This window comes from Leuciscus leuciscus (genome assembly GCF_965113295.1).
Source record: "Leuciscus leuciscus genome assembly, chromosome: 8".
Classification (NCBI taxonomy): domain Eukaryota; kingdom Metazoa; phylum Chordata; class Actinopteri; order Cypriniformes; family Leuciscidae; genus Leuciscus; species Leuciscus leuciscus.
Window position 1 is genome coordinate 9,619,425 of NC_138732.1, and position 11,995 is coordinate 9,631,419.

At 35.6% G+C, this 11,995-nt stretch overlaps 2 protein-coding genes across 3 annotated transcripts in view; one reads left to right on the plus strand and one right to left on the minus strand.

The window, feature by feature from the left end:
* dgkq (diacylglycerol kinase theta) overlaps window positions 1–2,727 on the plus strand; it is a 41,322-nt gene extending 38,595 nt beyond the window's left edge. For both annotated transcript variants that reach the window (XM_082177550.1, XM_082177551.1), the window contains exon 23: window positions 1–2,727. This exon is cut by the window's left edge and continues 222 nt beyond it. The gene's annotated coding sequence lies outside the window, so the exon portion shown is untranslated.
* Window positions 2,158–11,572, minus strand: LOC309504458 (metal cation symporter ZIP8). The gene is made up of 8 exons (XM_082177588.1): window positions 10,896–11,572; window positions 10,570–10,732; window positions 8,880–9,049; window positions 8,271–8,393; window positions 7,636–7,770; window positions 4,815–5,004; window positions 4,445–4,629; window positions 2,158–3,211 (listed from the first exon to the last, which is right to left on the minus strand). Exons 1-8 carry the CDS (start codon window positions 11,112–11,114, stop codon window positions 3,062–3,064), a joined length of 1,335 nt encoding a protein of 444 aa, XP_082033714.1. The 5' UTR covers window positions 11,115–11,572; the 3' UTR covers window positions 2,158–3,061.
* Between the last annotated feature and the right edge of the window lie 423 nt (window positions 11,573–11,995).

Here is an 11,995-nt window from a genome sequence, read left to right on the forward strand (position 1 = left end):
AACTAGAATGTATGACTCATCTCTAACATCTCATAGTCTGTAGTGTTCAAACGCCCCATCAGATGATAGCACTGCAGTCTGTTTCTCAGGACTTTAGCTGCCCTCGGCCTGTTTTTGCCTTAGATTCATGCTGGTGTAGATCATTTTGTCGGTTTTATTTCCATTGCCAATCTGCATCTTCTTTTAAGAGGCAATATTGTCTTAAAGTAGTCCGTCACTGAAATGCTATGGCACATATGAGTAAGCAACCAGTATTTAATCCCATTGTGCGCATCACAAATGCCAAAAACTACCGTTTCGTCAACATCGCCAAGTTAACTCTATCACTTAATACTCACATCTTGCCTTTTTGGTTTATGGTAAAAACTGACTTTCATCTGGTAATTTTCATCTTTATGATGATTATCGTTAATGTCTTACTTGAAGTTTATTTGCAAAAGCAGCCCCTTGTAGCTTTCTACAAGTATCTAAACCAAAACAATGCAGTATATATGTACAAACAACTCTAGTTCTTGTTCATTAAGAGCACATTTGAATGTGTAAGTGTGGAGAGATAATCGTCTTTGTATATCAATTTTGTAGCTTTCTTAGCTGTGAGACCGTAGGCACAATCATGCCTCCACAGAACGCGAGTAAACAAGCTGGTGTCATCACAGCCGTTTTGTAAAAGACAGATGAAGAGCTTTTCGAACAGGAGCGGTACCGAAAAATACTGTGACTAAAAGAGTCGTGGATTTTACAAAGGATGAATGTTTGTGGACATATGCATCACTTTTGGTGTTAATAGTAATATAACGCTGTATGATACTTGATAAAACATTCCGCGCAAGATCACGTAGCAAGTTCTGTATTTATAGTTTAACTGGTCATATGAACCTTTAAGCCAAGCGTAGCTTCATCATGTTCTGGTGAAAGCATTGATTTGTAAGTAAATAAATATGTTACTGTTATCTGACAGTCGTGTAAAGCTACTCGTCCTGTTGTAAAGCTAAAGCTAGAGGCGAGCGCAGTGCTGTAATATATATTTGCTAGTAAGTGGCGTGTATATGTTGTTTCTGTACAGTGACTGGTCAGCCCTGCTCCAGCTGTATGGATTCATGAGGCTGGCCTTAGATTTTGTATGTACGATCAGTTAGACGCTCCACTTCCCATCAGGCATGCATTAAAGCCTCGGCCACCTACGGGGTGGGGGGCGGCGATTGTCTGACCTCATCTACCTCACCGGCACACATCACTCCGAGAATCAAGTTCCGCCAAGCTCTTCCAAAGACTTGCGCCTGCTTTTCTTCCTGCACTTCATGGGTCATGTCTGGGAATATTCGGAATGATGACAGATATGAAAAGCTGACCAAGTGCATTTGATATATATAAATAGGTCATTTTTCTTCAGATCCAATCAGAAGATGCAATCTTATCTCGCTGATTCGCCCTCTCTTGTGTGGTTGATTTGCCAGCAGTGTGTACAGTGGTGATTTGTGCATTAGTTGTGCCTCTTGCGATGACAAGCCCTCGGGTTAACGTGCTGTTCTGTGGTGTGGTTTGGCCCGTATAGTGCCTCATATAAGTGCTTCGAGAACTTCTGCAGTATTGCCGTACGTGTGCGTTTAGCTCCATGCCATTCTGTTTGTTGTGCTGGTTCAGTGACTATGAAGTACAACCGTGCTGTTCTAGGTCCTTTTGAGCTGATGTGCCTCCTAATAGGCTAAATCTCACGAAAATCAGTCACATTTTACCCCTAAAATCAAAAGAAAAAATATATTAAATTTAGTGCTGTCAAATCGATTAATTGCATCTAACGTCTAACTGTGTGTGTGTATATATTATTATATTTATATATATTATATATGTCTCTGTGTGTATATACTGTATATACACACACATATATATTTATAAATGTATATATAAATATTTGTGTATATGTATATACACAGACACGCACACACACACACACACACACATATATATATATATATATATATATATATATATATATATACATACACACACACACACATATATTATGTAATAAAAAACTTTTATGTTAGATGCGATTTATCGTGATTAATCAATTTGACAGCACTAACTATAATTTTTGGACCAGCATATTTTTAGCCCAACTCTCTCTAACTCTTTTTTTTTTATTTAAAAAAAAAAATGTATTCCCATAATTCACACTGATTATTGTCGTTAGATTCTCCTTAGTGTAGATAGTGCAGTGCATTAATTTTTTTATTTATGATTTTTAAAAACTTAAATTTGCAATTTGTGTTAATTAAACACAGTACAACAATGACTACAATTCTGTGTAAATACTTGACAGCATCATGAAAATAATCTTTAATATAATATCTTTTTTGATTTTGGGATGAAATATGACTGGGTCATGTTCTTGACAGGTTTCGTGAGATTTGCCCAATAACTTTGTTCAAAACTGGTTAAAGTTATTTTACCTCCTTGCTATGGTTTTAGGTTTTATTCTTACTTCTTGTAAAGTGGGTTAGAATAAATGTTCTGAGATCTATATAGATGTATATTTTTGAAGAGAATATGTTTTTAATTTGGTCTGGAAAGATATTGCACTGATTGTACTGTTTTAAAGATGTTTTTAAGTGTACATTGTGTTAAATGAATATTAAATAACTAAATGTATAGATATATCAGTCAGCTGTATAACAGATGGATGTGTCCAATGAGAAAAAAAGACATAAATTTGGACTTTTTAATACAGTTCTGTTCTGTTTTTATTTTGCATGATATTAGAAGTTCCTATTGTACAAAGTAACAAACTTGTTCATTCAGTTAGCACCAAATGGACCAAAAAATAAATCTTTTCTACAAAACATGATTAGTAGGTCAGTACAGTTTATTTACAGCAGTATACAATGGCTAGAATTCTACATTTTGAGAATTATCAGCTTATACAAATCGAATTACTTTACACCTAATGATTTTCAAGTTTCATCAGTACAATTGATTTAAAAAAATAGTAGTTTAATCTCAAATAAATAGCTTAAATGAGAGTATCATCTGGAATGGGAAGTGCACAGAATGAAACGGGACATTAGCCCAGGCTAATATTCCCACAAAACAATGTGATGAGAAGAATCAAGGTAAATCCTGTCAGTATTCCAGCATTCTGGATTGCGAAAAAAATGATATCGTCCTTCGTGCACCGCACTTGTTCACTGGCAATCATGTTCATTTCAGGCAACTAGGTGAGAGAGAGAAAGAGGATTCAGTATTTGCGCCGCTAAAACAGATTTATGTTCCGTTTAGTGATTGGAAGTGGAGCCAAAGTCATTTTGTTCCCTCAAAAAGATTTTACCCCTAAATAAATGTATACTTCTAGGTTTAAAATCATCTAATCATCATGAAGTTTCCAGTCATTTGACATGGAGTGGGTCACATCATGGGGGTGGCCATTTTTGGAGACATGGCCAATCTGACACGGCACACTTTTATCTTAACACCACTATTATCGGTCACTGAATGTATTATCTGTGTGTATAAGTGCGTTTCTCCTATGCATCTGTAACCAAAAATTACTTGTTATGCTGCCTCCACACCTCTAGGTGTCAGTATAAGTCCAAAAATGATTTGTCAGGATTTGTTTAGATTCTGACAAAAATAGTACAAACATATTTTTGCTTATTTAGTTCAGAACATGCACCAAAATATATTTGCTTAGTAAGAATGTTAGCATTGAAATACTCTACTGTTCAAAAGTGGCAAGGTCGGCAAGATTTTTAAACATATTTTTTTTTTAAAGTCTCTTATGCTCTCCAAGGCTGCACTTATTTGATCAGAACTACAGTATAAACTGTAAGATTATAAAATATTATTTGCATAGCTGAATTTTCAGCATCATTACTCCAGTCTTCAGTGTCACATGATCCTTCAGAAATCATTCTAATATGCTGATTTGATGCTCAAGAAACATTTAATATTATTATCAATGTTGAAAACAGTTGTGCTGCTTAGTATTTTGTTCCAAGTAAATTTTTTCAGGATTATTTTATAAACCGAATTTCAAAGAAATGGCATTTGTTTTACTGTAAAAAAAAAATCTTACTCAGTATTTTTGTTTTGTTTTCCAGTACAAATATCTACAAATTCTTAGATCAAACTAAATGTATTTTACTATTAAATCTTGTTTTCTGACCAGAGTTAAGTGAGTTTTGCTTAAAACAAATAATAATATCTGCCAATAAGGTAAAAAAAAAAAAAAATCCCTTTGAATTTAATTTATTTTTCTAAACCCAATGGTAGATTTTGTTTCCTTTTTTCAAGCATTAACTCTTAATTTTGAAAACAAAAAATAAATCTTACCGACACCAAACTTTTGAAAAGTAATGTATGTTTTTTAATGCGCCAAGAAGACGATCCAAAAATGAAATGTGGTGAAATGTTATCTGCTATATTTACTAACCCACATCGCTCTTACCATATCAGCCAAGGATATGTAAAGGAACATGCCACCAGCGAAGGCAAAGATGATGTTGGGGGCAAAAGCGTTGCCCAACAAGATGCCCAGGACCAGGCCCACGTAGCAGGACATCGCAGACAGCAGGTTGAAGAAGATGGCCTGTGGAACGCTCAACCCTGCGGTCAGCAGGATGATGAAGTCGCCTACAGGGGGAGACAGAGCGCAAATGTGCCTCGCATGTTTTTTCCATAAACTTTTAGTGAAGGTCAACGTTCAAAGGGCAGTAGTCATAGAGGTGGTGTGGCTTAGGGGTTAAAGGTCAGAGCTCTGACAACTGAAAGGTTTTCCAGGTGGAAAAATGGTTGTTGAATCCCTGTATTACTCTTACCCAGCTCGTGAGGGAATTCCTCACAGACGATAGCGATAGAGGTGCTAAAGCCATTGAGAACAGACACCGTGAACGAGGCGCCGATGGCCAGTCCGTCAATGAAGTTATGTAGAGCGTCGCTCAGGGAAATCATCCATGCCACCGTCTTCACGCTGGACAGCCGTCGTCCTCTGAGCCATCTGCAAGACCCCTGCAAACACATTCACAACCTCATTCTCTTCTCTAACAACATTACTGTACCCTCTTGAGCTTGGGTTCATATTTCAAATAAAAAAATTTTTAGCCCCAAGGTCTAATTTTTTGTATTGTTACAGGGTCGAGATGACGATCCCAATTACATGGGTGCTCGTGATTTAGGGTCAAAGGTCAGAAGACAATCTTGTTTCTGCTGGCAGCTGTGACTGATGAAAGTAAACACAGCTGTGTGTGTCTCTATGGCTGGACTGTAAGTTGCACTGACCTGTACACTATGTACTACTTAATTTTGTACCAAAAAACTGCTTTTTAAAACTCCAAACCCTCGAAAAAACCTTGCATTTATTAATTTTTTTTTAGTGTTACATGATTGAAGGCCTTCAAAGAACTGTACTGGATCCCGCTGAAGGACAACTGTTATCACATGACCCAGGAATCTGGTTTAACCATTGACTACAGTCTGATGTTACACTTAAAGGGATAGTTCACCCAAAAATGAAAATTAGCCCATGATTTACTCACCCTCAAGTCATCCAAGGGTGTATATGACATTCTTCTTTCAGACGAATACAATCAGAGATATATAAAAAAATTTCCTGGCTCTTCCAAGCTGATGGCTGTTTCTGTTTTTAAAGTCCATAAAAGTGCATCCATCCACTTATGCGAGTAATGCGACGTACTGCTGATATTTACGCTACTTCTGATGTCACAAGCTGCGTAAGTTGCGCTTTAGGCGCAAGTAGACTGCGTATGGCCGTTTGGCTGGAAGCTAGAATTTTACTTTGTAACATGTTAAATATGAATATTTTTCTTACACAAACGCATCATTTCACTTTAGAAGTCCTTTACTAACCCCACGTGGCCGCGTGGAGCGTTTTTATGATGGATGGATGCACTTTTATGGACTTCAAAACAGAAACAGGCATCCACTGCCATTATAAAGCTTGGAAGAGCCAGGACATTTTTTAATATAACTCAGATTGTATTCGTCTGAAAGAAGAATGCCATATACACCTAGTATGACTTGAGGGTGAGTAAATCATGGGCTAATTTTCATTTTTGGGTGAACTATCCCTTTAATAATGTAATAGCCTGCTTGTTGTGACAAATAATTAGCATTTATCTTTATTTGATAATTGCAGACACCTTCATGTAATCATAAATTGGTTACCATTGCGATAATCAAACATGTACAGTAATTAGAGGTGCTTGTTTGCTAAGCCAATCAGTATTCAACTTTGGTGCATAACTTGTCCTGCATGTTTGTACTGCAGAAATGAATGATACCTCAAATCATATGGCTTGTTGAGGAGACAAAATTTGACAGACTTACACTGAAGGAGGTTCCTGAGCCATTTATGGAGCAGGTGGAGTGTGCAACGCATAGCAATGTGCTAACAACTACTCTGAACACCTTAGCAACTGCAAAGCTACACATTGGCATCCTGTTTTTGCATGGACAAGCATCACAGAAAACTTACTAGTTATAGTTTCCCTTCACATGGGAATGGCTAGCCTATTTATATCATATTTATGATATTTTATATTTTTGTCATATACTACCATTCAAAAGCTTGGGGTTGGTGCAATTTTTTAAAATGTTTTTTAAAGAAGTCTCTTATGCTCTCCATGGCTGCATTTATTTGATCAAAAATACATTAAAAACAGCAATATTGTGAAATATTACTACAATTTCATTTTTTCATTTCATTACTCCAGTCTTCATTGTCACATGATCCTTCAAAAATCAATATATTATGCTGATTCGGTGCTATTAAAACAGTTGATAGGTTTTTTTCCAAGCCATTTTTTTTTCTAGGATTCTTTGATGAATAAAAAAAGTTCAAAGAACAGCATTTATTTGAAACAGAAATTTGTAACATTATGACTGTCTTTCTAGTCACTTTTAATCAATTTAATGCATTCTCACTGACCAAAAGTATTATTTTTCTTTCAAAATAAAAAAGGAAACTTTAATTTGATTTAATTTGTCTGCAAAGTTGCCCCCCTACAGACATTCTGTTGACTATAATGTATGTTGCACCTACTGTACATGTCAACTGTCAGTAGAGTATTAGTAGACTGTCTGCTTAATATCTGATAACACTTTATATGCTCCACTAACAGACATTCTACTGACTATCAGTAACTTTGCAACCACAAACTAACCATAATCCTACCCCTAACCATCTACTAATACTTAACTAATACTCTGAGAGTTGACATGTAGGTACTGATGGTAAACAGAATGTCTGTAGGGGAGCATCAGAATAAAGTGTAACCAAAAAAATGTTACTGACCCCAAACTTTTGAATGGTAGTGTACATATTATATCCTTTTTATATTTGACCTATTATTTAGTTGACTCAGTAAGCAACCATCTAGAACACCCTAGTAACCACAAAGCAACGTCCTGGCATCCCGTTAGCGTGTTTTACATGTACAAGCTACTATAGTACATTTACATTTACTTCATTTCATGTGGGAATGAATCAGAATTGTGTTTTTTTTCTTCTCCAAACCATTAGCTATTTTATAACGTTTATGTAACTTGCAGCTATATTTAGGTCAGTCGCATATCTCTTGGAACTATTTGTGTTTTTTTGTGAGATGTGACCAGTTGTACCTGTTCCACTGGGGGGTCAGTGGTTATGCTGGCTTTGTCGCCGCCGGCAAAGCTGAAGTCAGAGTCGGCCGCAATGATGACGCCGTTCTGTTGGACACTCTCTGAGGGGAGGAAGTGACTGTGTCCGTGTCCGTGCTGAGGGACCGAAGCAGATGGGATTAAATTAAAACCATATACGATTTTAAAGAACATACATGCTTATATACAACATTGACCATCAATGAAGCTCTGCCACTCCTCCATTTTCTTGCAGATTACATGCATATTAATGAGATAATATAGTCAACAGGTCATCATGACAAAATCAACTTTATATCACCCTGAAGGAGTTGATTCAGCGATAATGACCCGCTGACTGTACCTTGTCCTGCTCACTATGCAACTACTGTATTTGTAAAAAAAAGAATATGATATACTGATTTGAGTTTAATTATTTTATTACATAAGAAAAAATTTGACAACAGAATGCTGTGGGTATGTGACTGACTAATCAGAAGGAAGTATTCCAGAGAGACTTGTAATAATGTTTTCCTGCTTTTTTTTATTAGTTTGAATTATACAAGGAATACAAAATGAATGAAAAGAACCAATTGAGTTCTGTTGAGTCCTCATTATACTGAGATGAACCTACCTACCTCATGTCCTGGTTTGAGGAGCATCCTCAGGATTTTTTCAGTGAAGTACAGCGCATAGAATCCACCAAAGATCCCAACAGCTTGGAGGACGTAACCGTCTGCTTTTGGGTCAAACCCAAAGGCCTGTTCAATCAGAGGAATCAATCATGTAATCATGAGTCTTTCAACAAGTTAAGCCAGATATCCAGGTTTCCCCATGTAAACATGCATGTTATTATCTTAAAGTTAAAACGCAAACCCAAAATAAATATTACAACATGTAAGCAGTGCAAAACAATTATCACGTCATGCAACGATCATGCCGTCACATATCAAGAAACATCTGCACTCTTCAGGAAAATAAAAATGTCTGGAATTAATGAGTCCAGTTCAAAGAGCATTTTGCGTTGTATTATTATGAAATCACTATAGGCTAGAATCTGCATCAGCAACATTGTGCTGATAAGGCAGCAATTAAAGATGTGAACTAGTGTTGGTTATTGGGTTCACAATCATGCAACACCACCAATTTGACTTTCAACAACCTCCTAGAGGACTGTCCTAAACTGACCTTAATGACAGGAAGAAAGCTTCTGATGTAAATGAAATTAAATGAAAAAAGCATTTCACCTCGGGTATAAGTTGGAGAGCAGCATTGGAGAAGAGTGTGCCAACAGCCAGACCAATGAAGTAGGTGAGCACTTTGGGGAAGTAGGGCTTTTTAGTGACAGGAACAAGAGCCAGACCCAGCAGTGAGGCCAGATTAATGATGGTAACAGCCAAGAAGCCATATCCCCATACTATATGCAGAAGGGTAAATAGAATAGGAAAAGTTATACCGAAAGGTAAATCATTTTTCATCCTAGCATCTTAAAAAAAAAAGAGAAAGAAAATGCTTTGTCTAAAGAAAGATTTTTGCTTTGTGATATTATTGTGACATTATTTAAGCAATTAAACAATTTTCTGTAATTGCCATTATTCTCAATGGTGATTTTCATTACTGTAATACAGTGCATTTTTTGTGTATTACAGTAAAAATGTGTGTAAGGCTCACAAATATATATATATATATATATATATATATATATATATATATATATATCTCAATGAGTAAAATTGCCTCTGTTTATTATAGACTACACAACAATTTTCAAATTATATAAAGAAAAATCTAAAGAATTTATTAATCTAAATTTTTATTAATTTCAACATTTCCTAATATATTATTGAAATCAAAAGTTGTATCTGTTCATATTGAATAGACAGGACTAACATGAACTAACAATGAAGATGACTTTGTATTAACTAACATTAACAAAGAATAATAAATACTGTAACAAATGTATTGTTCATTGTTAGTTAATGCACAAAATAATGGGACCTTATTTAAAAGTGTATGCCAATCTTTTTATCTATGAGATTAAATAAAGAAAATTGTGTTTTCTTAAATTTTTTAAGACAATTAAACAGATTGACATTGGATTTTCATTACTGTAATACAGTGCATTTTTTATAGTAAAAATGACTGTTATACAGAATCATCTGCACTGTCTATTTTTATTTTTAAACTAGTTTTTAAACTACATTTATTTATTTCATTTTGATGTTTGCGAGAATTTGTGTTTTTCATAAAGAAAGATTTGTAACATTATATTTAAGACAATTAAACAATTTTCTGAAATTGCCATTGTTCTCAATGGTGATTTTCATGACTGTAATACAATACATTTTAATCTATTATAGCACAAAATATTGTTAAGCATCGTTCTTTTAAAGGCAGTACAAAAATACTACTTTTAAAAATACTAGTTTAAATAATATACAATTATTGTTATGTCTAAGTTAATTAGAAGTTGTGTTTTGCATTAGGAAAGATGTTTGCTTTGTGACAAAGTAATTACCATTATTCTCGATCTCAACTCTGATTTTCATACAGAACATTTTTTATGTTTTATAGTAAAACCTATGCAGAGTTTTATTCAAATAGCATGATAAAAAAATAGTACTAATACAAAATACTATTTTAAATGATATACTCCCCAAGATTGTTTTGCATTAATGAGAATTGAGAGGGAAAAAGTACTTTAATTGACATGATTATAATTTAAAATAAAGTGTAGGGCCTACAACTTTCATGTGGCACATCCATCCCATCATTCTCTGCTTTTAGGATACAAAATCTGCAATAAGCTGGTTTACATCAGGAGAAAGGTCTTTGACAGCATAGGTCTTTGATGGCGCTTCACCATCATATGGAATTCGCCCCCTGTCGTGTGTACTGAATACTGATCCAGGTTCTTCAGCATGTAAGAAGACTCACCGTGAAGTTCTGTGGGATCAGTGAGGACGGGAGCTTCAGCTGAACAGGGTGGCAGCACTGCTTGGTTGAGCAGAGCCGGGCAGACAGTGACCAGATGTTCCTCTGTTAGATGAGAGAGGTTCTGAAGCCCATAATGGACCAGAATATCTTCTCCGGACACACACTGATGATAAACAGGGTCACACGAAATAAGGCCCTAAGAATGTCCATGCTCTCAAAATGTAAGGCACATAATCAAATGGCAGAAAATAAAATGTCAAATGTTCTTTACAAGTTTAGTAAATAGTGTTTGGAAGGCCTAACTAAAGTTAAAGTAACCATTTTACCTGAGCATGCGGAGGAATGTTCGGATCCAAGGGCTTGTCTTGCACAATTGTCTTCAATAAACTGTTAATGCCATTGAGATCCAGTGAACCGTTTTTTCCGTAAACAGCAACGATATCCTTCACGAAAACCTGCTGCAGAGAGTTAGCTCTTAATCCCGAGATTGCAGTTATTAAAAAGCCTATGAAGACATGAGTAAAAGCTTTGGGAATGCCTGCCATGCTTACAGACCACACGTTTCAGTCTGAAGCGACCCGAGTGAAGCAATAGCAGCGAGAGAGTTTTAAATGTCCCGTCGGGAGATTATCCCGGGAGCGGCGCGCGACTCCAGAGGACTAACGTTAAATCTATCGTATACGAAGAAAGTTGCATCTTAAGAATAAAGATAAGAACTATTAAAAGAGTTAATTATTTCTTCCCCAATAGTATCCTCGGTGACCTGACTAACAGTTAATATGTCGCGCCTCCATTTGGCACTCAGCCCACCATGATAAATTCCGCTTGTTTCACCCACAAATAAAGCTCTCAAACTAGTCATTTAGCTTACTGTGGTCGAAACATCTCGACTGTTATTCTAGCAGAAGTGGCTCCATCAAAATAATCCAGTGAGCCCACACTTATGCTAATTCACTTTTGCAAGTTGGATTACAAAATAGTTAATACTGTGAATAACATGAGAAAGAAAACGTCGTGCTAAATTCATCACTTAATTTATTATTTATGGGCGGAGCCTTGGTGCGCATTTATTTAATTAAATTTCAATGACAATAGTCGGACATTTAAAAATATTTATGGATCCCACATGTAACAGACAAGCAGTGCAAATATATTTACATTATTAATTACCCGATAGTGGCCCTTTTATATTTTAGAAGATATTTAGAAGATATTTGCATGTAACTTGCTTTAACTTATTTGACACTATACTTTTTGAAAGCATTTTTCTTTTAAATCACCTTAAAGGACAGAAACGTTATCCTAATTGAAGTGGCATTGTTTCAAATCTGTTTGAACAGTGTTTGTTAAACCAAAGTTAACTCTGCCTATTATTATTATTCCAGCTCAGGATCAAATTATCAACTTTTAATATAGCCTACAAAAT